General features: G+C 46.3%; 1 protein-coding gene across 5 annotated transcripts in view; it reads left to right on the top strand.

The window, feature by feature from the left end:
• The window catches only part of Hdac4 (histone deacetylase 4), a 224323-nt gene that overhangs the window by 30651 nt on the left and 173711 nt on the right, over positions 1–19961 (top strand). For 3 of the 5 annotated variants that reach the window (XM_029538935.1, XM_029538936.1, XM_029538933.1), the window contains exon 4: positions 8609–8711. The exons of the other annotated variants lie outside the window; for them this stretch is intronic. In XM_029538935.1, coding sequence (XP_029394795.1) covers positions 8609–8711 — 103 coding nt within the window. The remainder of the gene's footprint in view (positions 1–8608; positions 8712–19961) is intronic. 5 annotated transcript variants of the gene reach the window in all.

The following is a 19961-nucleotide window of genomic DNA, read 5'->3' as shown; positions in this document are numbered from 1 at the left end:
ATTCAGGTAAGTATTTGTAAAGATCTGAGCTCAAGTTCTTTTTTTGTTTGTTTGTTTTTTTGTTTTTTGAGACAGGGTTTTGCTGTATAGCCCTGACTGTCCTGGAACTCACTCTGTAGACCAGGCTGGCCTTGAACTCAGAACTCCGCCTGCCTCTGCCTCCTGAGTGCTGGGATTAAAGGCTACTCAGATCAATAAGTTTTTCACATTTTCTTGTTTTGTAGTGAAGGCTCAGAATTTCTATATGTGCATGGCTTTAGCCAGACTGTAACCTTTTTTTCTTCTTCTTTTTTTTTTTTTTTAAATAAATCTTTAAGATTTATTTATTTATTATATGTAAGTACACTGTAGCTATCTTCAGACACTCCAGAAGAGGGCGTCAGATCTTGTTACGGATGGTTGTGAGCCACCATGTGGTTGCTGGGATTNNAACTCTGGACCTTTGGAAGAACAGCCGGGTGCTCTTACCCACTGAGCCATCTCACCAGTCCCTCTTCTTCTTTTTTTTAATACCATTTGCTTTGTAAATTCAGTGAACAGTATTACCAAATTTCTTATGCTACTATCTCCTTTGATCCATGGGTTATTTGGCAACAGTTATGAATTTCCTAGTTTTTTGCTCATGCTTTGGCCTGTCTTTCAAGTGTTTCCCAAGTTCAGTTCTATAACAGTTTAGTCAGGTTTGATAATCCTGCTGCTCAGATCTGTGGCCTGGCTAGTGTCAGCCCTGCTGTGACTGGATGGGACACATACCCTTTTAGTCTGTCAGGTTTTGTTTTTTGTGCGTTGATATATTTTAAGCGGTGTAAATTGGGAGCCTTACACTTTGGTATTAGAATAACCATCTTTGCTTTATTATATCTCTTCTCCCTGTGTTGCTTCCTAAGGTGTAAAGTCCAATTTAAGGTTCTATGAGGGCCAGGCTGAGCTTCTCATCTTTTGCAAGCTAGCCAACTACCTGAAAGGCTGATGGTTCCAAGTGCTCTCCCCATCTCTCTTCCTTCTCTCTACCCTCTCATTGGTATCTCAGAGTTCTGACTGCCTTGACAATCCTGGTGTTCCAAAGCCTGCAGACACTTACATCTGTAACAGTTTAAATTTTATCCTTGACCAGAGGATGGCTTGGTATAACTCCAGTTGCTGTAGACCATAATGGCAGTTCAGGTCCTAGTTACCAGGACCAGTTATCCTGCCTGTTTTCTGTTAAATGACACAGGTATGCTGTTTGACTACTCTTCAGGACCTTCAGATGGAGTGCAAAATGGCTTCTCTAGAGAAATTTTTTTTCTGATCGAATGCTAGAAGGATATTTATGTTTTGTAAGGAGTAAGCCATGCATTTGATGTGACTTGGTTGTAAATAGTTAGATACGCATTTGATATAACTCGTTGTGTATACTGAAACATTCATTTGATGTGGCATAGCTGTGCATAGTTAGCCATGTATTTGATATGACAGGGCTGTATGTAGTTAAGCATACATGTGATGTGACGTGGCTGTGCATGGATAGCCATGTGTTTGATGTCACATGGTTGTGTGTAGTTGACCATGCCATGCGTTTGATGTCACATGGCACCTGGGGTGTACAAAGAGGGTGGTGGCAGAAAAAGCCTCGCTTGTGCACACATCCCATATTGGGTGGAGGCTGCTGCTGCTGCAAAGGCTACATCTCTCACATTCCAACTTTCTTATCTTTAGGTTGTCTCCTGATTTGCAAACTTTAAAATCCAATTCTTGAGAAAGGGATAATAGCAATAGATTACAAGATCAGAGGCATCTAGTCATTTCCATAGACACCCCAACCATGGAGTGTGCACATTGGTGGGGCCTTGCAGACGCCATCTGAAGGGGGCCTCTGGGAGAAGATTGGCTCTGGGGCAGGCCACTGGATACTGTGGCCAGCCACAGCAGGGCCAGGCATTGTGGCAGGACCTCCCCAGCCTGGGCCTGGGCCTGATTTACCAGCCTGGAGCTGCTTGGAAGACTTGGGTGTGCTGCTCCCAGAGGAGGAGTGGCTCCGCTTACACACTCAGCCTCAGGCCTGTAGCCCAGGCCAAGTGGTTTCTTAAAAAGAATTCTTCCTCCCCTGATTAATTTCTGGCATGCAGTGCTTGGGAGCTCTTGCGTCAGTAAATCGTCACGAACCCTCAGTCGTCCGGATCAGACATAAACACCAGGCCCAGCTCCACCACTCCTGATACCCTGCCAAGCCTGCTTGCCCTCAAAGCCTCAGGACAGGCAGCTGCAGAAAGAGAAGGCAGGGACTATTGCTGCTCAGAGTCCTCTCAGAGGGTGCCTAACTGCACCGCATGCCGTGCTCATGGGCCAGGATGCTGGGCTCAGATGTAGCTTATTTATGGAACTGTGTGCTGTTTCTCCCCTGACATTCCAGACACATCCATTGGGTATTTTACTCTTTGGGAACAGTTACTGCCTTCCGTTGGCATTCTGTTTGCATTTATAAAGATCCCTGTGTGAGATTCACCTTGTGGTTTTAGCATCAGGGGAGTCTAGAGAGAGAGTATGTTTCCTGCTGTCTGGACAGAACTTTCTGAAGTCTGAGGAATTCAGAGAACTCACCATCAGGCCTTCTCACTCATAGGTGAGACCATCTCTCCTCTTGTCTCCTTCCTCCCCTCTGTCTAAGACACACTTTTGGTCTTAACCTGTAATATCAGAAGAGGCCAGAACAGGCGAGGTTTCACCAGAGCTTCTTCAGACTCCTGGAAAACAACTTGTAACTGATGTCCTGCAGTCAGTGTGAGACACAAACATTAGGGCTTCCTAGGGTATCTTTAGGGAACATGTGAGTCTGTAGCCTCTGTAATCCAGCTGTTGTATATACTCAGGGGTGCCATTGGGGGCCCTGGGAATACTCTATGGTTGTGTCAGGACATCCTGTGTTCCTCAGAGGCTCCAGAGGCAGAGTTACAAGTGTAGTGCTGAGTGAGGTCTTGCCCAGGTAGCCTGTGCAGAACAGGATATCAGTGTCTTTCACTATTTTCTCCTAATTTTCCACCTCTACATCCCTGCCACAGTTTAAGGAAGATATATGAATGAAAAGTAAATCTAGGGTGTAAGCAATACTAATATACGTGATGCTAAAGACAGAATGACCTGTTTTAGCCATCGTGTCCCTTGGTGGGCTCTAGGGCTCTGCCACAGTGGAGTTAGAGTTCAATGCTTCCCACAGCCTCTGAACTATATGCTAGGTGTGGCCACTTTCCCCCTGGCCCCAGGTAGTGGGAGAGTGCTTATTAGGCTCAAGCTCACTTGTTAATGTCATTTGTTCCCTAAGCCTTATGCGTTTCTGGGAATGCACAGCTTCTGCTGCAGGTGTGATGAGGCCCCATGGCTGGGACAAATGTTCAGGTGCAGCCGAGAGCATAGAGCCAAGCAGGGCTCAGCTTATGAGACCCCAGGTCCCTGTGGCTTCCGGGGGGGTTCTGCAGTCTCTGGTTTTGAAACATGTTTAGTACAGTCAGTTAATCAGTCATCATAGACTTTTCCTGGAAGTGTGTGTGTGTGTGTGTGTGTGTGTGTGTGTGTGTGTGTGTGTGTGGTGGGGGTACTATTGCAGGTGATATGGTCTCAGTGGTTCCCTGGGCCTGGGAAAGTCTTGGGTCTGTATGCTTCTCTTAGGAATGAGAGCAGAATGTTCTCTGTGGACAGGGTATTCATGGGAACTGCTCCACTGGCTCCATGTGCTGTATGGAGTCTTAGGATAGCATGGAAGTAGGCCTCTAAAGCCACAGAGGCAGTAGCTGTTAGCTTGCTGGGATGTCTTCAGTAAAGGTCCTGAGTTTCCCAGATAGCCTTACTGTTGCTAACAACACATGGCACCTATGGTGGGTTCCCCATTCTTCCCTGAGGTCTTTCATTTAGTGTGTCTTGAACACTTTTATATATCAGTTACAGCCTTTGCCTGGGTGTGGCAGCACATGCCTGTAATCCCTGTATTCAGAGGCAGAGGCAGGAGGATAGAGTTTAGGGCCTAGGCTGGTCTTTGCTGTGAAGCACTTAACTCTTTCCTTTATACTTGGGTGTTATTCTGATCTTTTCCAACTTGCATGTGGATTTCTTGGCTCATTGTGTGTCTATTATTTATTGTGGCAAATACAGGCAGCATAAATATTCCTGCTGTGACCATCTTTAAGTGTATCTGAGTGATGACTCTAGACTGCACGGTTATGCACCATTTTCAAACTCCGACCTTTCCAAACAGAAACTGTGCCTTTCAGTACCAGCTGTGCATCCCCTTCCCAGCCCCAGTGTCCAGCAGGCAACCCTAGGTACCTCGGGTAAGTGCGACTGTAGCGCTTGTCCTCTGCCAGGCTTGTGTAGAGCAGCACAGTGTTTTAGGAATATCCGTGTAAGCACCTGATAGACTCACTCCTTCCCCAGGCTGAATAGTGTCCCCTCTGTATGAGTTACACCTTGTTTACCCATTTTGCTGATGTAGGTCATTTTAGGTTTTAGGTGCTGTGAATATTGGTAGACTTGTGTCTGTTTGAGTCCCCACTTGGAAATCTTGGGGGCAGACCTGGAAGAATGCCACATGCAATTGTTGAGAAACCACAGTTTTCACATTTTAAATATTTTTATATATTTTTTTATCAGCATTGTTCAGTGAGTCTACTTTTTTATACACCTCCTAATTTTTGGAATCTTGCTTTTGTTAAAGATGTCATTTCACCATGGTTTTTCATTTGCATTTGCTAGTAAGTAAAGCTGATGAGCAAGCACCTCCCATGTGCGCACTGGGGAGACACTGATGCATCTTCTCTGTGGAGATGTCTATCTAGGGTTTGGCCGCTTGCGTGGGGTTTTCTCTTACTGTGGATTGCAGAAGTACTCCGTGTGCTTGGTCTACCGCTTGCCTGGGCGTCTCCTACTCAGTGTTGCTTCTGTGTTCTCTAGTGTCTACTTTTGAGGAGGTTCTTGTTTTCGTTTGTTAATTGACTTTGGTGTCATGTCTAAGAAGCTGTTGCCAGGTCCAAGGTATGAAGATCTGCTGTCTGGTAAGAGTTTTATGGTTTTAGTTTCTGTATTTAGACCTTTAAATTTGGATTAATTTTTTGGCCAGTGTGTGAGGTGGAGATCTGCCTTCATTGCTGTTGTGGATGATGTAGCTGCCTTCTAAGTGGTTAGGTCATAGGGAAACTTTTCTTGGGAAGCTGCATCAGCTACAGTTGTCTTCCTTTCCAGATCAGCACAGCGTTATTCTTCCTGTCACAGGCCAGGGTGTGTGGACATACTGCTTTGCCTCTCCCGACTCCCATCCCTGCCACTGTGTTCCTTTATCAGCACATTGTTATCCATACCTTCTTGTGTTGTGTCTCCCTCTCTGTAGGTCTGCAGTTGTGTAGAGTGTGAACTGATGAACCCCATGAGTGGTGCTTTCAAGCTCTCTCTGAGCTTGCTGGAGTCCCCAGTGGATCTGCCCTTGGAGCTGAGGGCACTGCTGTGGCACCGGTGGGCTGCTTAGTGGTGAGACAGCAGCACACAATGCCTTGGCCTTGGTAGGTTCCTGCTGAGCAAGCTAGTAATAGTAGCCGCAACAGCCTTTACAGAGAACGGCGTTTACCCATTTTATCTGAATGAGCTTCAACTCTGCTATTCTTACCTTTAACCACAAATGCTTGAAGAACCAAATTGTCAGTCTTATTTTGTGTTTAATTTTTTTCACAAACCTTCCTGTTTGGAATGATGTACCTTGTGAGTTTGTTTTCCTGCTTGAACTTCATTTGGGTTCGTTGTGACCTAATGGGCTTTCTCATCTGATGCCCCAAGCTTGTGTTTCCTTCACCTAACTCTGCTTAGCTTTTGCCTCTGCATACCCAATTTGTGTTTCAAGTTCAGGTTCATTTGAACACTTTCTTTGAAGAACTTTGGATGCTCAGTTTCTGTTGCAAGGCATCCTAATTTTCACCTGGGAGCCTCTGCATTTGTGGTACATACAGGTGTACTTTTTGTGGTCAAGAATTCAAATGAAGCTATAAGGAATATATTTTGTTTTGAATTTTCACAGTTCACTTAAAGTTTTTTTTAAGTATATATGTTCTTGTCTCTGAGTTTTGGGATACTCTTTATGCTCAGGTAGTATGACCCCAGCTTTGTATGACTACCATCGTGTTCCTTCTCCTCATGGTGCACACTGGGTGGAACCAGAGGATACTGTTTTGCGGTAGCTTCTGGCTGGATGTTCCTTCCCCTGTAATCAGGGGTCGGGGGGGGGGGTGACCCAGAATCTACTGTCTGCTCTCAGTGCTTCCCTGTGGGTGGGACTTGTTTCAGGTAAAGTGCCCGTGCTATCAGCCTGCATTGTTGGTGCTTTACTGCAGAACTGCCCTCAGGAGCTGCCAGCATCACCTTTTGATTTTGTATGAAAGTAGGTTTTTGTTGTTGTTGTTGTTGTTGTTTTAACAAATAGGAAAATGGTTCTCTCGCCAGTTTTAAAAGTTTCCATGTAGTATCAACTTAAAATCTGGCAGTGCTTAAATAAAGGTATGCAGTGGAAAGAAACTGCTCACTCTGCCCTACCAGCTTTGACACAGTTCTGGTGCAGATCCCTTGGCATTCTGCCCCTTACCCATCCCTCCCTGTCTGTGGGCCACTACTCATGCTTACATCTGTAACAAATACAATGGAACAATGGTCTTTTTAGTTGTTGCTTACAAATCCTCTCTAAATGGGAGCTTGAACTTATCTATAGATACAGCACCTCAGTGAACATTCTTATCCATATATCTTTTTGCTTGTGACTGAGTGTTCTTAGTGTTTTTGGATACAAGTTCAGAAAAATAGGATAGCTGAGACAAGGGATGGACATTTTAGTAGTATTGCTCCCTAAGATAAGAGAACCCTGTGGCATGGGTTCCCTCTGCTGTGTGCAATGTCTGTTTCCTCAAGGGCTCCCTTATTGAGACTCACAGCGAGCGGGCAGGCTCACAAGAATGCCCAGGTGCTCCGACCAGATGTGGTGAGTTTTTTAGTAAGGTTCTGGTGTTTATAGTCTTGAGGTGTCAGTGTCTGGTCTGGTTCCCATCCCACACTGCTGTCATCCCCAACACAAATCCTTCACTGAGTGTCTCCCACACAGCAGGGTACTTCAAGAGCTGGGGGCAGTGATTAATCTGGTAACACTTATGAGCAAAGGGGAGAGCAGAGAGCAGAAGAGTGGATAATGGTATTGTCTTAGTCAGGGTTTCTATTCCTGCACAAACATCATGTCCAAGAAGCAAGTTGGGGAGGAAAGGGTTTATTCGGCTTACATTTCCATACTGCTGTTGATCACTAAAGGATGCAGGACTGGAACTCAAGCAGGTCAGAAAGCAGGAGCTGATGCAGAGGCCATGGAGGGATGTTCTTTACTGGCTTGCNTNCCCTGGCTTGCTCAGCCTGNTNTCTTATAGAANCCAAGACTANCAGCCCAGAGATGGTCCNANCCACAANGGNCCTNTCCCCCTTGATCACTAATTGAGAAAATGCCCCACAGCTAAATCTCATGGGGGCATTTCCCCATCTAAAGCTCCTTTCTCTGTGAAAACTCCAGCTGTGTCAAGTTGACACAAAGCTAGCCAGTACAGTATCATGGCTGACATGCCAGGTTCCCTCCTACAAGTGGCTCGATCCCTGTGTCTGTTTCATTTCAACTTCTCTCTCCACACCGGTTCTCATTTGTTGGTCTTCCTTTGTGCGTATGGAGCTTGAATATGTTCTGTGTGGCCGTGAGCTTTGGAGATTCTCTCCTGCTCACCCTGACCTTGGGGTTGCTTGTGTGATAGAGCAGGAGTGCACATTCCCTCTGCATTATGCAAGAATGTTCACAGGCATCTTCACTGACTCCTGACATCTACTGGGCCCTGGATGCCTGCTTGTTTGAAGCTCTTTAACAGTTGATTCTATCAACTAGGCACTCTATAAAGGGAATATGGCAGTATGCCCACTGGGACTTTACTATGGGAGCAACCATATGTATGACCTTATAGGGGTTGTGTTGTCTGAGTTACTGTAGGGAAGTGATTTGTGTAGAAAGGCTAATGTGTGTATAAATAATTTTGTTACAATTTCCAAAATTTCATGCATAGAGAGAGTACTATTTTATAGTCCTACTAGCTGGGTCTGGCATGGTAGTTGGTTCCTATAGGCATGTTGTGCCAGCAGATTATTTCTTCTTACTTGCTGTCTGGATAAATCCAGAACCTCCCTTCCTTCCCAAAGGCTGTTTTTCTGTTGGCACGTTGGACTTGGTTCCCAGGCTTTTCCAGAGTTCTTCATAGGATGGACCATGACTACTAGCTACATATTTGCCCACAGGGTTCCCCCTCTTTACCTGCTGCTTTTGGCACTTTATTGTGCTCATTTACCACATAAGCCTTCCCCAGAGTCGCACCCACTGTGCACTTTTTGCACCTGTACTGGGATTTCCAGTGGGAAGGCAGCTTCTGGGTAGCCATTGGGGTTCCTCCTTGTCCCTTGTGCTGTGTGGTGAGTGTGTATCATATCCTGGCTGTTGAGAGGTTGCTCTTGGGTGTGGGGGTGTTTTGGTCTAATTTTATCTTAACCCAGATCACCCTCCCGTTGTCCCAATGCTGTTTATTTACAGGTCCCTGTTGTATCAGTGACTAAAATGCTACTGTCACCCTTGCTGGACTCTGTCCTTTTACCTGGCTGTGTCTGGTCATTGTGTCAGCACCATGCTGCCTCAGGTATAACATTCTCAAAATGTACATTTCTGTCCTAAATTTTTCTTTTTGGAATACTAGTTATGTTGTATATTTTTCTCTGGCCTCTCCTCAACCCCCTACCCCCACCCCCATTCCCACTATACTTTTGGGGGGGTTATTTTAAATAGGTGTGTATGTGTTTCTATGTGGGGGTATGTGCATATTTGAATGCAGATGGAGTCCAGAAGAGAACATTGGATCCCCTGGAACTGGAGTTACAGGTGTGAGCCACCTGATATGGGTGCTGAGACCCAAGCCCCAGTTTCTGCAAGTCCTCTCTGTATTACTTCTGTAGGGCTTTTCACTGCGGAACAACTCTCCCTTCAGCTCTAGCTACTTCATTATTTAATTTGTTCATTTAGTTTAAAATTTCAAGGATTATAATTATTTTTATTTTATACAGCTTTATTTGTTTGTTTGTTTGTTTGTTTATTTTTGGTGTTTTCGAGACAGGGTTTCTCTGTATAGTCCCGCTGTCCTGGAACTCACTCTGTAGACCAGGCTGGCCTCGAATTCAGAAATCCGCCTGCGTCCTCCCAAGTGCTGGGATTAAAGGCATGCACCACTGTCTGGCTTACAGCTCATTTTAAAATATATAACCACTACTAATATTGGTATTTATTAGGCACAGTTAAAAAATGAGCTTATAAACACACACATACACACACACACACACTTATACATATATAATGAGTAGTACATATAATCTCATTTACTTCTCCATGTCCCTCCAGGAAAGGTTGGTTGTCATATTCCCTTTTGGCAGATGAGAAACTGAGGCATAGGGAGTTTGGGAGCTCTATGGGGCCTGCACAACTGTTAAGTAGTAACAGGACTGTCTAATAACCTGCTACTGCTTTCCTGGTCCAGGACCTCCTTATGGCTTATTATGATGATTTTTATTCTTGGAACTTTGTGTGGACAGTACATTTGTTGCTGACACATTCCTCCAGGGGGATTCTGGCATGTTTATACTCGAGTAGTGGCTAAGACACTGCTTAGAACACACCTCAGAGTACATGAACTGAGGATGTCTGTCAGAGCTCACCAGCTGTTCACAGCAAGACAGTCTGTGGCTCTGAGCCTTCAAGGGCACCTTCTCTCTGGATATGCTCCCTTCAAGCCAGTGGCAGATTTATGTTTGGCCTTGTCCCCAGATTTGCCTTGCTTTGAACTCCTGTCTTGTGTGACATTCTTTTGTGACCTGCCGAACACATCTTTGCAGGTGATATGGTCATGCTGGCAGGAACAGGGTCCTCTTTCAGGCTTTGCTTTGTCCTCAGTTGGCTGTTGTATGGAGCATTAGCTCTGCTGGAAGCTCTGATGTGACTGAGCAGAGAGCTGGAATAACCTGGGTGCTGAGAGGAGCTGAGGATTAGCCTGGCCATGCTTGTTAACAATGCTGGGGACAGCCAGGTGATTTCCCAGGTGGACTGCCATATTGCATGTGGCTCATTGAAGGGCCCTAGGTATAGTACCTACAACTTGGAGTTTCAAGTCTGGGTTCAGTTCCAAGGAGAAGAGCTGTTCTTGAATTATGAGTATCTCGGGGTCCTTGCCCCAGCCTCTCAGTTCTGAGACAATAAGATCAGTTCCTGGCTACCTCAGAGACATCCCATCTAGTTCGTTTTTCAAGGACTTTTGTTGTTCTCCATATAGAGCACATTTAAACTATGGAATGAATCCAAGTAGAAGCAAGCTTGGTAGAGAGAGACAGGGACAGAGGAAAGCTTCCTTATCCAGTCACCACCCCACTTTCGGGTTCCCCAAAGGTATTTGGGCAGAGATCAAAGGAGGACGTGCCTCAGCCTTCTTCAGGGATAGTCTTCCTTGCAAGCTGCCTCCAGCTTCTTTTCCCCACGGCCTCCCTACAGCAAGCACAGCCTACCACAGGCTATCAGTGGGGCTTGCAAATGGAGCTGGAGCTTGTGATTGTGCCAGCTCCTATAGTTGAGGAAGCCTAAAGGGCAGGGGACCAGCCTGGGTCACCGGGCTCCTGCTGGTCCTGAGCCTGTGACCACTGCCCTAGACTGCTGAAGCCTGTTTTGCAGCTTGTGTCCAGCTATGGGATAGAGCTCGGCTCACTCTCCTTTTTTCTGTGCTTGTTCTGGTGAGTGCCCTGGAGTTTTGGCACAACAATTATCAACTTCACCCTTAGGGCACTGTGCCTGTTTCTAAGTCAGTGTCCATTTTCATAAAGACCAGTGTGAAAGTTTTCACTAGTTGGATATACAATGAAAAGAGTGGTTTGTCTTTGCTCCACAGCATAGAACAGATGATGACCAAGAGCCAATTCCGACAGCATGCATGCTTGAAAGTGCCATGGTAGAACCTTTACTCCTCGCCATACACCCCATAAACAGCACACAAGGGTTGTGTTTAGGATGTAGGGCAATGGGAAGTTTTTGCTTAGATTTTACTGATGACTTGATACATCAGATGGTTAAGGGGGAAAGAACACATATGAAAGTGTGCCTGTATGTGTATATGAGCGAACCTTCTGGGTGCCATGTGGGGACTCACCCTGGTGAGCCTGCTCTGGAAAAGTGGGTTGTACTGTCACCTCTGGCTCTGTGTGATGGCGATAATCAGAGCGCAGATGGCCTCCCTTTTGTCTGGCCCCCATGGTCTGGGGCCCTGGCATTGAAACCCTGGCAATAGTGCTGAGGGCCCCTCTAAGAAGAGAGTGCTGTCTTTGCTCTATGCTGCTGCTGGCCCTAAGATTCCATCCTTGCTTAGGTGGCACTGCTGCACTGCCCCTTGGTTGAGCATGGGACATATGGCCATTTTCAATGGTGATGCTGTCACGTGACATGGAGGGTCATCAGAGGCAGACTTGTTAAGGGGTGAGGTTTTTTTTAGCTTTCCCACAAAGGTCTAATGCCTGAGTGAACTCTAGAACTCGAGCTCTGTGAACAGGCCTCTATTCTTTGGGGACTAAACTAGGGGCCTGAGAGTCCAGTATGAAATGCAAGGAAGAAGAAATAAGAGGCAAGAAACAGATAGGCTGTTCTCTGTCACTGTGGGACTGCCCTTCCCACCTACTATTGAGGCATTCTCTTGAGGTGGATCCTAATGATCAAGCAGGTTCCTGGGCTCAGGGTAGCTGACCTACCTTTCAGTGAGTAGGGTTCACTTTACTTGTCTATGACAGCTTTCTCTTTTTTGAGCTGCCTCCAGGCTGATGGATACATGGGAGCGAGGCCAGCATCAGTAGGAACATTGCAGTAAAGTTGGAGGGAAGTGCAGATAGTTGAATGACCTACGCCCACATTAGCCTCCTGACTGCTCAGGTGTTGCTGAACACATAGAAGGCATTCACACCATGTATTTGTTAGCAGGAAAATACTACCTTGATTAATGGTATAATTAACTGTGTAAGTTAACTTGCGACTTGTTGTCTGAAAGTCTCCTGGCCATGTTATAGGTGTGTCTAGTTTGAAATGCAGAGTACGAATGCAGAGATCAAGGAGTAGGAGTAGTCTGTTCCTGTCCTAGAGGCTAAGTTAGGCCCTTCTGCCTTGCCTGTTCTCTAGTAGTTCTCTGTTCTTTTGTTGGTGCTACAAGGAACTCCCAAGGTGACAGAGTACCTCTGCAAATAAGCTGAGGAGGGCTGTGCCAGTGGGCACAGGGCAGACAAGGTGTGGAGAAGCTCAGGATTCTTGCTGGCAGGACCGTGCCCTCCGGTGGAGATCCACTTGCGTAGAAGCTTCTCTTTTGGGTCCCACACAGGTGGAACAGCAGGTGTTTCAGGAACTTTCTGCCCCTGATTCTTCTGTGACCCTGTGTGTTAGTTAACACCTTCCTGTATACCTCCAAAGCAGAAGGCATTTCCAGGTGCAGAAAAATTAAATGTAGGCCAGAGGTCATTTTGTGTGAAGGTAGGAGGAGAGGCAGGAAGGGGCGCTGCTTCACTTACAGGCTGTCTTGAGGCTTGCTTTGCTTGCCCTGGAGAAAGGGCACTCCCCTGGGCTCTGAGCAGCCCAGTGTCTATCCAGTTGGATTGAGTGAATGCTCGTGGCCTGAAGATAAACAGTGTCTGGGGCATTCTCTGTGAGTCTTGGGCTGAAACTTTCGTGGCACTCCTCATATCATCTGCTTGTTATGTAATGTGACAACATGGATATGAAATAGAAACCAGATGTCAGATTCTTCTCAGCCAGGCCGGCGAGCCCGGCGGAGCAGTACTGGAGTTTTCTGCTCTTGGACAAACAGTTTTGGAGGGGCTTCTCAGATTGAACAGAGATCCTAACTGAAGGTAAAATACCTTTGAAGTGCTAAGAAACTTTAAGGGATTTCCTGAGTTCTGTTATATAACTGCTCAGTGGTGTTCCCAGTGTCCAGTGCTTTGGAATCAGCTTTTAGTAAATGAACTTCTGGGGGACCACTATTCACAGTGCTACCTCTAACTAGCGAACAGCTTGCTTCTGAAGGGGGTGGATATAGGAATGAAGTGGGTATATAGTTTGTTGGTACGCTTGTTTGTATGTCCCTGGGAAACATTCATATGTCTTCACTGTGCACATACAGCCCTGTATAGGGAAGGGAGCTGGCAGGCAGCTCCCAGTGCTCTGGGGTCTTGTTCTAGAGGCTAGGCCTCTGTACTGGTGGAGAGGGGACTCTCTAGGCTCCACTTACCATGATGTGCCGGACTGGACTTTGAGCACATATCTTTGCCCTTTTGAAATGTGAACTGTTCACCACCTGGGCAGAAAGGTAGCTCCTCCAGTGCTAGAAAGATAGCTGGCCCTAGACAAGGTTGCATTTTTACTGACTAAACACTCATTGTGTCCCGAGGCCATGTTTGAATTCCTATTAGAAAAATTACCAGAGGCTGCTCTAGTTAGTCAGCTGTGCTGTGTCACAGTTGTCAGGGAGCTCAAGGAGATGGAAAAGGACCCTGGCTGTGCTGGCTCTGAAGATTGCAACCATCTTCCAAGGGATGCCGGGTCTTGCATTATGTGTTAGTGCAGTGTCCTCTGTAACACACACACACACACACACANAGAGAGAGAGAGAGAGAGAGAGAGAGAGAAAGAGAGAGAGAGAGATAAAGAGAGAGAAAGAGAGAGAGAGAGAGAGAGAGAGAAAGAGAGAGAAAGAGAGAGAGGAAGAGAGAGATTGTACTTTTATAAACCCTGTTTCACAGATGAGGAAAGTGTGGCTCAGAGATTCAGATGCCTCGCTCATATCCTTATATTATATGGCTAGGTAGAGCCATATAATGGGTAGTCTTAAGCTTCTCCCAGCTTCCTGCAGCATGGTCATTCTCTTCAGGACTAGAGTTGAGAGTAGGGCATGGGATGTTGGCTGCTGGGTGGTGTGTTCAGTTTGCCGATGAGCTGCAGAAGAAAAAAGAGACAGATCTCTGACACAAGCTGTGATGCATATCTGGGTACACCGTACAATCCAGTACAACTGTTCTTAAATCCATGTTGGCTGCTTCTAGTCAATACTTCTTGTGAAAAGAAAATGCAAAACCGTTGTTTTGCTCATATGAACCTGGAGAAGGTATGTCCCAACATTGTACAGACTGTGGTGTAATATCATCAGCAGAAAGTTGTCTGAACAAGTAGGGCTTTTTCAAGAATACTCTTTCCCATGGGAGCTGCCCTCTGAATCTCAGAAAGTCAGTTAAGATCATGTGAGTTGCTAGAGGTCTGTGCAGGTAAATGTGTGAGACCAGCCACCCTGTAGGATTTGCTCTCTACCCTGTTCTTGTTTCTAAAGCAGCCCATAGTTCCCAGGAGCAGCAGCACAATTGCCACTTGTCAGAAGGTAGCTACTGTTATTGGCAGGAGCTGTGGGCCCCAGGAGTCTATGTTGGCTGGGCCTCTGTGCTGATCAGGCACTGAGCCTTTTGCATGTCCGGGTTTCTAGATCCGTGAACCTGCAAGATAGAACATGTAGAGTCAGGAAGGATAGGTTAGACCTGAGAAAACCATCTGGGCTGCAGTGGCCTCTTCTGGGCCCCCTGGATGCTTAAGGCTGTAGTATGAATGGATTAAAGAGGACAGAGCTGCTTACCATGGCCAGTAGCTTGTATTTCCTGTTGCCCCTGTTACCATAGGCTCAGGAAAGTGTAGATACATGACCCCTTGCAGCTCTTTAGTCTCTTCCAGAAAGTTCTGTTGGTGAATTAACGTGGCTTGGCTTGGTACAGAGGTAGGTAGGAAATGAGATGGGGTGGCCTTGTAGTTACGTGGGAGAGTGGGGTTGAGTTTTGACATAACTCAGGTAGTTCTTGTGCTTCTATCGCCAGTAGGCCCAATGGGCTTAGGGCCAGGCTCCTCTGTGTCAGAGGGCTTGTCAGGACCTGTTGGGCACGTGGGGCCCTGGCATCGAACAGATGCTCGTGGCCTGGTGAAGAATATCTTTTCCAGCTTTTGGTTTATGTCACAGTCATGAAGGATGAAGTGGTTGGGCTGAATTTGGGAACAGGATGGCTTGGCTTGGAAGGAAGTATCTATGTGGCTGGTACCTGACTGGCACTAGATGATAACATCTCAATGAGGGCTGGAGAGATGACTCAGTGGTTAAAAGGACTGACTGCCCTTCTAGAGTTCCTGAGTTCAATTCCTAGCAACCACATGGTGGCTCACAACCATCTGTAATGGTGTCTGATGCACTCTTCTGGTATGTCTGAAGACAGCCACAGTGTGCTCACATATATGAAATAAATGTTTAAAAAATATTTAAAAACAAAACAAAACAAAACTTCTCAATGAGAGAGGCCTGGACAGGTGTCTCAAGGGCTTTATGTCCCATCAGGAGAGTTGTGTCTCCAGTTGTGGTCTCTGACTGCTGGACCTGGCTTAGGCTTATGTGCCACCTTCTGGGTTTCTGAAAGTTGAACTGTCTGCCTTCCTAATTTAACAAAGCTAGAGCCCTGAGTGTAGACCTCCTGTTATCAGTGTGTAGTAACAAGACATCCTGTGGCCAGCAGCACTTTGAACTAGCCAGTCCTTAGATACTGGCTTACAGAAACATTTCTTATGTGTGAAGCTAAACTGCCTAGGACACTGTGGTGACTTCCACTGTGACATCTAATCATTTGCAGGAAAGGCTCCCTTTTCCTGTTAACAACTTGACCAGTGAGGGAGAGGGAAGCCTTATTCCTATACACGGTGGGATGGGAGTGGGGAGGAATATTAGGTACAGGTGAGTGTGTGCGTGCATGTGTGTGTGTGTGTGTGTGTTTGTGTGTGTGTGTATGCGTGTTTGTAGTATAGTATTTAAAGTACAAAATTCATTGTTTGCTGCCTACATCTGGCCAGAAGTAAGTTTGTGATTGAATTGAAACTAAGCTGCACATCCACAATTTAAATATAACGAAAAGCCAAACTCAGCTCATATTCTTTCTCAAAATCTAGAAACTTCTAGCACTTGTTCTAACATTCTTATGATAATACTTCAGAATATTTTATAATGTATAAAAAATTAGGAATAGAAAGTTATGATAATACTTCAGAATATTTTATAATGTATAAAAAATTAGGAATAGAAAGTTAGCCGCCCTCCTCCTCCTCCTCCTCCTCCTCCTCCTCCAAGGTGGATTCATAAAAAAAGGGGACAAAAGTAGAAACCATGTTGCCACCAGTGTGGACTTTATGCATTCAAGGCATTGTCAGCCCCCAAGAAGACAGACTCTCCAGTAAAGTCACACAGTTCCACACCAGGCTTGTGAAGTTGTCAGGGCTAAAGCAACAGGAGTGCTCTATTATTCTCTGTCCTAAAATGTGAAAGTGAGGTTTGCCAAGTGAGGTTTGCTGCTGCAGCATCTCCATCAGTGCTCACACAGATCTGTAGACTACCAACAAGAATAAGAACTGCCAAGGTGGTGATGGCGTCTATAGGAAAGTACCAGGCTCACCTGGTGGGCCTTGTGGTTAAACTGTAGGGGCCGCATGTGTACTTGACTGAGCTGTGTGTGTCGCTAAGGAGGTCTTAGGCTCCAGAGGGTTTTATATGTTCTTCTGAATATGGTTTTGTTAACTTTAGAATATCACCAGATAGGGTCCTACTCCTCTTGAAAAGTAAAGTGTCTGTGTTTTGTGGTTGCTAATCTCTGTCACATGGACCATTTTCCCTCCGAATTTTAATGGCACTGGAGTGACAGCTTGATTGAAGGCTTCTAGCCCCAGGACTCTGGCAAAGTGGCCTTGCCATCTGTGTGGTTTGCAGTTGGTCCCAGGTCCCTGGAAAACAGCATGTCTTTTGAAGAATAACAAGACCTAAACAGTGTGTTTTGCGGACTGAGTTTGCAGGATGGTCTTGGGTGTGCTGAATTCTACCTACCATCCTTATGGGTATTCGGGGTTAAATAGGACCCACACTGTTCATCTGCTGCTTCAGATTAATAATTCAAGTGTCACTATACCACCAACCTGGTGTCATTTCATACCTGTGACATGCTCCTTGTAGTCAGGGCTTATTTCATGTAGTCTTTCAAGTAGGGAATAAAAGTATCAGCAACAAGTTTTGCTCCCGTGTGACACACACACACACACACACACACACACACACACACACACACACAAACACACAGAGGCAGCATTGTAGCTGAGGTCTTGTTTGAGTTTTCTGTCCTCATTTTATACATAAGGCTAAACTACTGGTTGGGGTCCACTGATGTAGATGTAGATAGGATGCTGGAAATGCAGCCACAGTTCATTTCTAGAATACCTACTGGTCTTTCAAGTTTATAGGTAGGGCCTCAAACAGGTTTGATATGGGTGGGACCTGGAAGCTAGTCTTTGGGGCAGGGCTGGGAGAGATAAGTGGACAAGATGATGGCTTGCCTGCCAGTTTCCCACAGGCCACTCCGTGACTGTGCCTGCACAGAGCAGGTTGAGGCTGGGGGAAGACAGAATAGTGGTGTGCTCTTTACCGGTGGTCTTGCAGCAAGGGCTTGCTTGGAGCAGGGCCATCTCTGCATACTGTCACCAAGTTACTTGACTTCTACTTTGTAGCTGGAAAGAGGGAAGTACCTGCTGAGAACTGTGGGACACTGGAAATGCTACCTCCTGAATTCTCCTCCTTTGTGGGAGAAGCTGCTCCTGTCCACAGTTGCTTTTGCCTAAGCCATGGTGGGTGAGGAAGGATGGGGGTCTCCTTAACTAGCTCTGCTGTTCTTCCCTAGCTTAGCATGCCTTATGGTTGGCCTAGGAAGATTAATTAGCCACTTGGATTTGAGAAGCCAGATGAGGTTGCTGCTAATTTTGCTTCGCTCTTGACTTTGAAGTGAACTTGTTCAAACTTCCATGGAAACCTCTGCTGCTTCCTTTGGCTGACACTGGTCTAGGTTTTGACCACTGTATGTCTATCACACACTTTGGGCAAACTCTTGTCCAAGCAGAATTTGGTTTTGGGTTCCAGCCTCAGAATCCAAGAGGTAAGAAGGGAAGCTGGAGTTCGGAGTGTTTACTGGCTGATTTGGCAGTGGTGATTTTTGGCTAGGGCATCACTCTTGATTCCTCAGTGAAAGACTTGAAGGCCTGGGAAAGGTTGGTGACCTCAGGCTTAGACACGCCCTCCTTAATGTTAGTAGTTTTGTAAGGCTTCTAATGGATGTCCAGTAAACACATCCAGGAGCATGGCAGCAGCTGAAGATGCCTTTCTTGTTTTGCGTCCACAAAGAAATAAGTCAGTACTTGGGAGGTTGAAGCAAGAGGATCACTGTGAATTCAGGACCAGCTCAGATTAAAAACAAACAAACAAACAAAGAAGCATCAGGAATAGGGCAACCTTATGAAAGCCTGATGTAATTCAGCCTGTGTTCTTATCCCAGGCTCGCAGCTCCCTGTGGCAGGTAGGTAATGGTATGGGTTAGGTGTTGCACCCTACTCCAGCCCATTCCTGGAGGAGGAACAGTCCCTGTGGTAAGAAATATTTTCATCCTTTGATGGTGGCAGCTGCCACGTGAGACACTTGACACATCAGGACTTGGGCTGAGGGGAGTTTCTTCTTTCCCAGAGGGGCCTGCAGCAGGTACTTGGAACAGGGAGGCTGACCTCTATGAAGTGACTGCTACCTGTCTCAAAGGCACTGTAGAATGGCCTTAGTTCCCATCAGCAGACCTGGAAGACAGGCTTTGAGGACTGGGTTTTCTTAGCTTAGTCGAGAAGAGGATCAGGAGTGTATCTTCTCAGATGGGGTGGGTCAAAGAGGACTGAGCTTTTCTCCCCAAGGAGGGCTTGTGTGGACCCCTTGTAGGACTCTGCCATGGGGCAGCATGGGCACAAATGCACATGGTGAGGAAAACGGACCTCTACACTAGTGAGATGGCTCTGGGGGTAAAGGTACCCGCCCGCCACCAAGCCTGACTTGCTTGAGTTTAGTCTTCTGGGCCCACATAGTGGAAGGAGACAACTAACTTGTTCTCTACATGTGTGCTGTGACACATAGTTAGACACATGCATGCATGCATGCATACACATTTAGGGAAAAAAGTGCTTCCTGTAGGCCTGCAGTAAGTCTTTTAGAGAGAAGGGAAAGGAAGAAAGGAGCAAGCTGGAGAAATTGGTCCCTTTATTCTTATGCTTGTGGGGAGGTGGGAATTGGAGGTGCATCCTTTCTGTGGTGGCTGTTTCCACTTCTGTTTCATGGTCCACAGGAAGACTCTACTCAGCTTCACTCCATTTGGGTAACAGAATCAAGCATAGCTGGGAATATTTTTCTTACTCACCGAAGGAAGAACAGGGTCTGGGATATAAAGACAACTTTATAAAAGCAGACGCCTTCTGGTCCTCCAGCCTGGGACTTTGTGGAATTTGAATGTGATTGTAGTTCTACTATCCATGAGGAAACCTCTAGCAGGGGGGTTGCTGAGTTTTTCAAGGGAGGCTAATGTGACTGTAGAACTGAGTTCAGTTCATTTAGCCATCTGTGGCTAGTGGCTGCCCACAGCTGCTGTGGGGCAGCCAGGGCTAGAGTTGGCAGGTTCTTCATGTGCTTATTTGAGTGTAAGGACTTCATCCATTTGAAATTCCCAAATGGGGTGAGAACAATGATCCTGGGTCAATTGCGGTCATCATGGGTTCTGGGACCCTTTTTAGAGCCAACAGCGTGTGCTCGCTGTTCTGAGAGATCACTGAGACAATATAGAGCAGATAGAATTTCAGGGTGGGCTTCAGGGAAGGCTGCACAGCAGCCACTTACCACTTGTCTCAACTGCTTCTCCCTAGTCTTTGCTTTCTCCTCCTCTGCTGGCTCCCCAGCTGTCTCTGCAGG

The sequence above is a fragment of the Mus pahari genome, chromosome 5, assembly GCF_900095145.1.
Source record: "Mus pahari chromosome 5, PAHARI_EIJ_v1.1, whole genome shotgun sequence".
Taxonomy (NCBI): domain Eukaryota; kingdom Metazoa; phylum Chordata; class Mammalia; order Rodentia; family Muridae; genus Mus; species Mus pahari.
The sequence above is the reverse complement of the archived record's forward strand: the minus strand, read 5'-3'. Positions and strand labels throughout refer to the sequence as shown.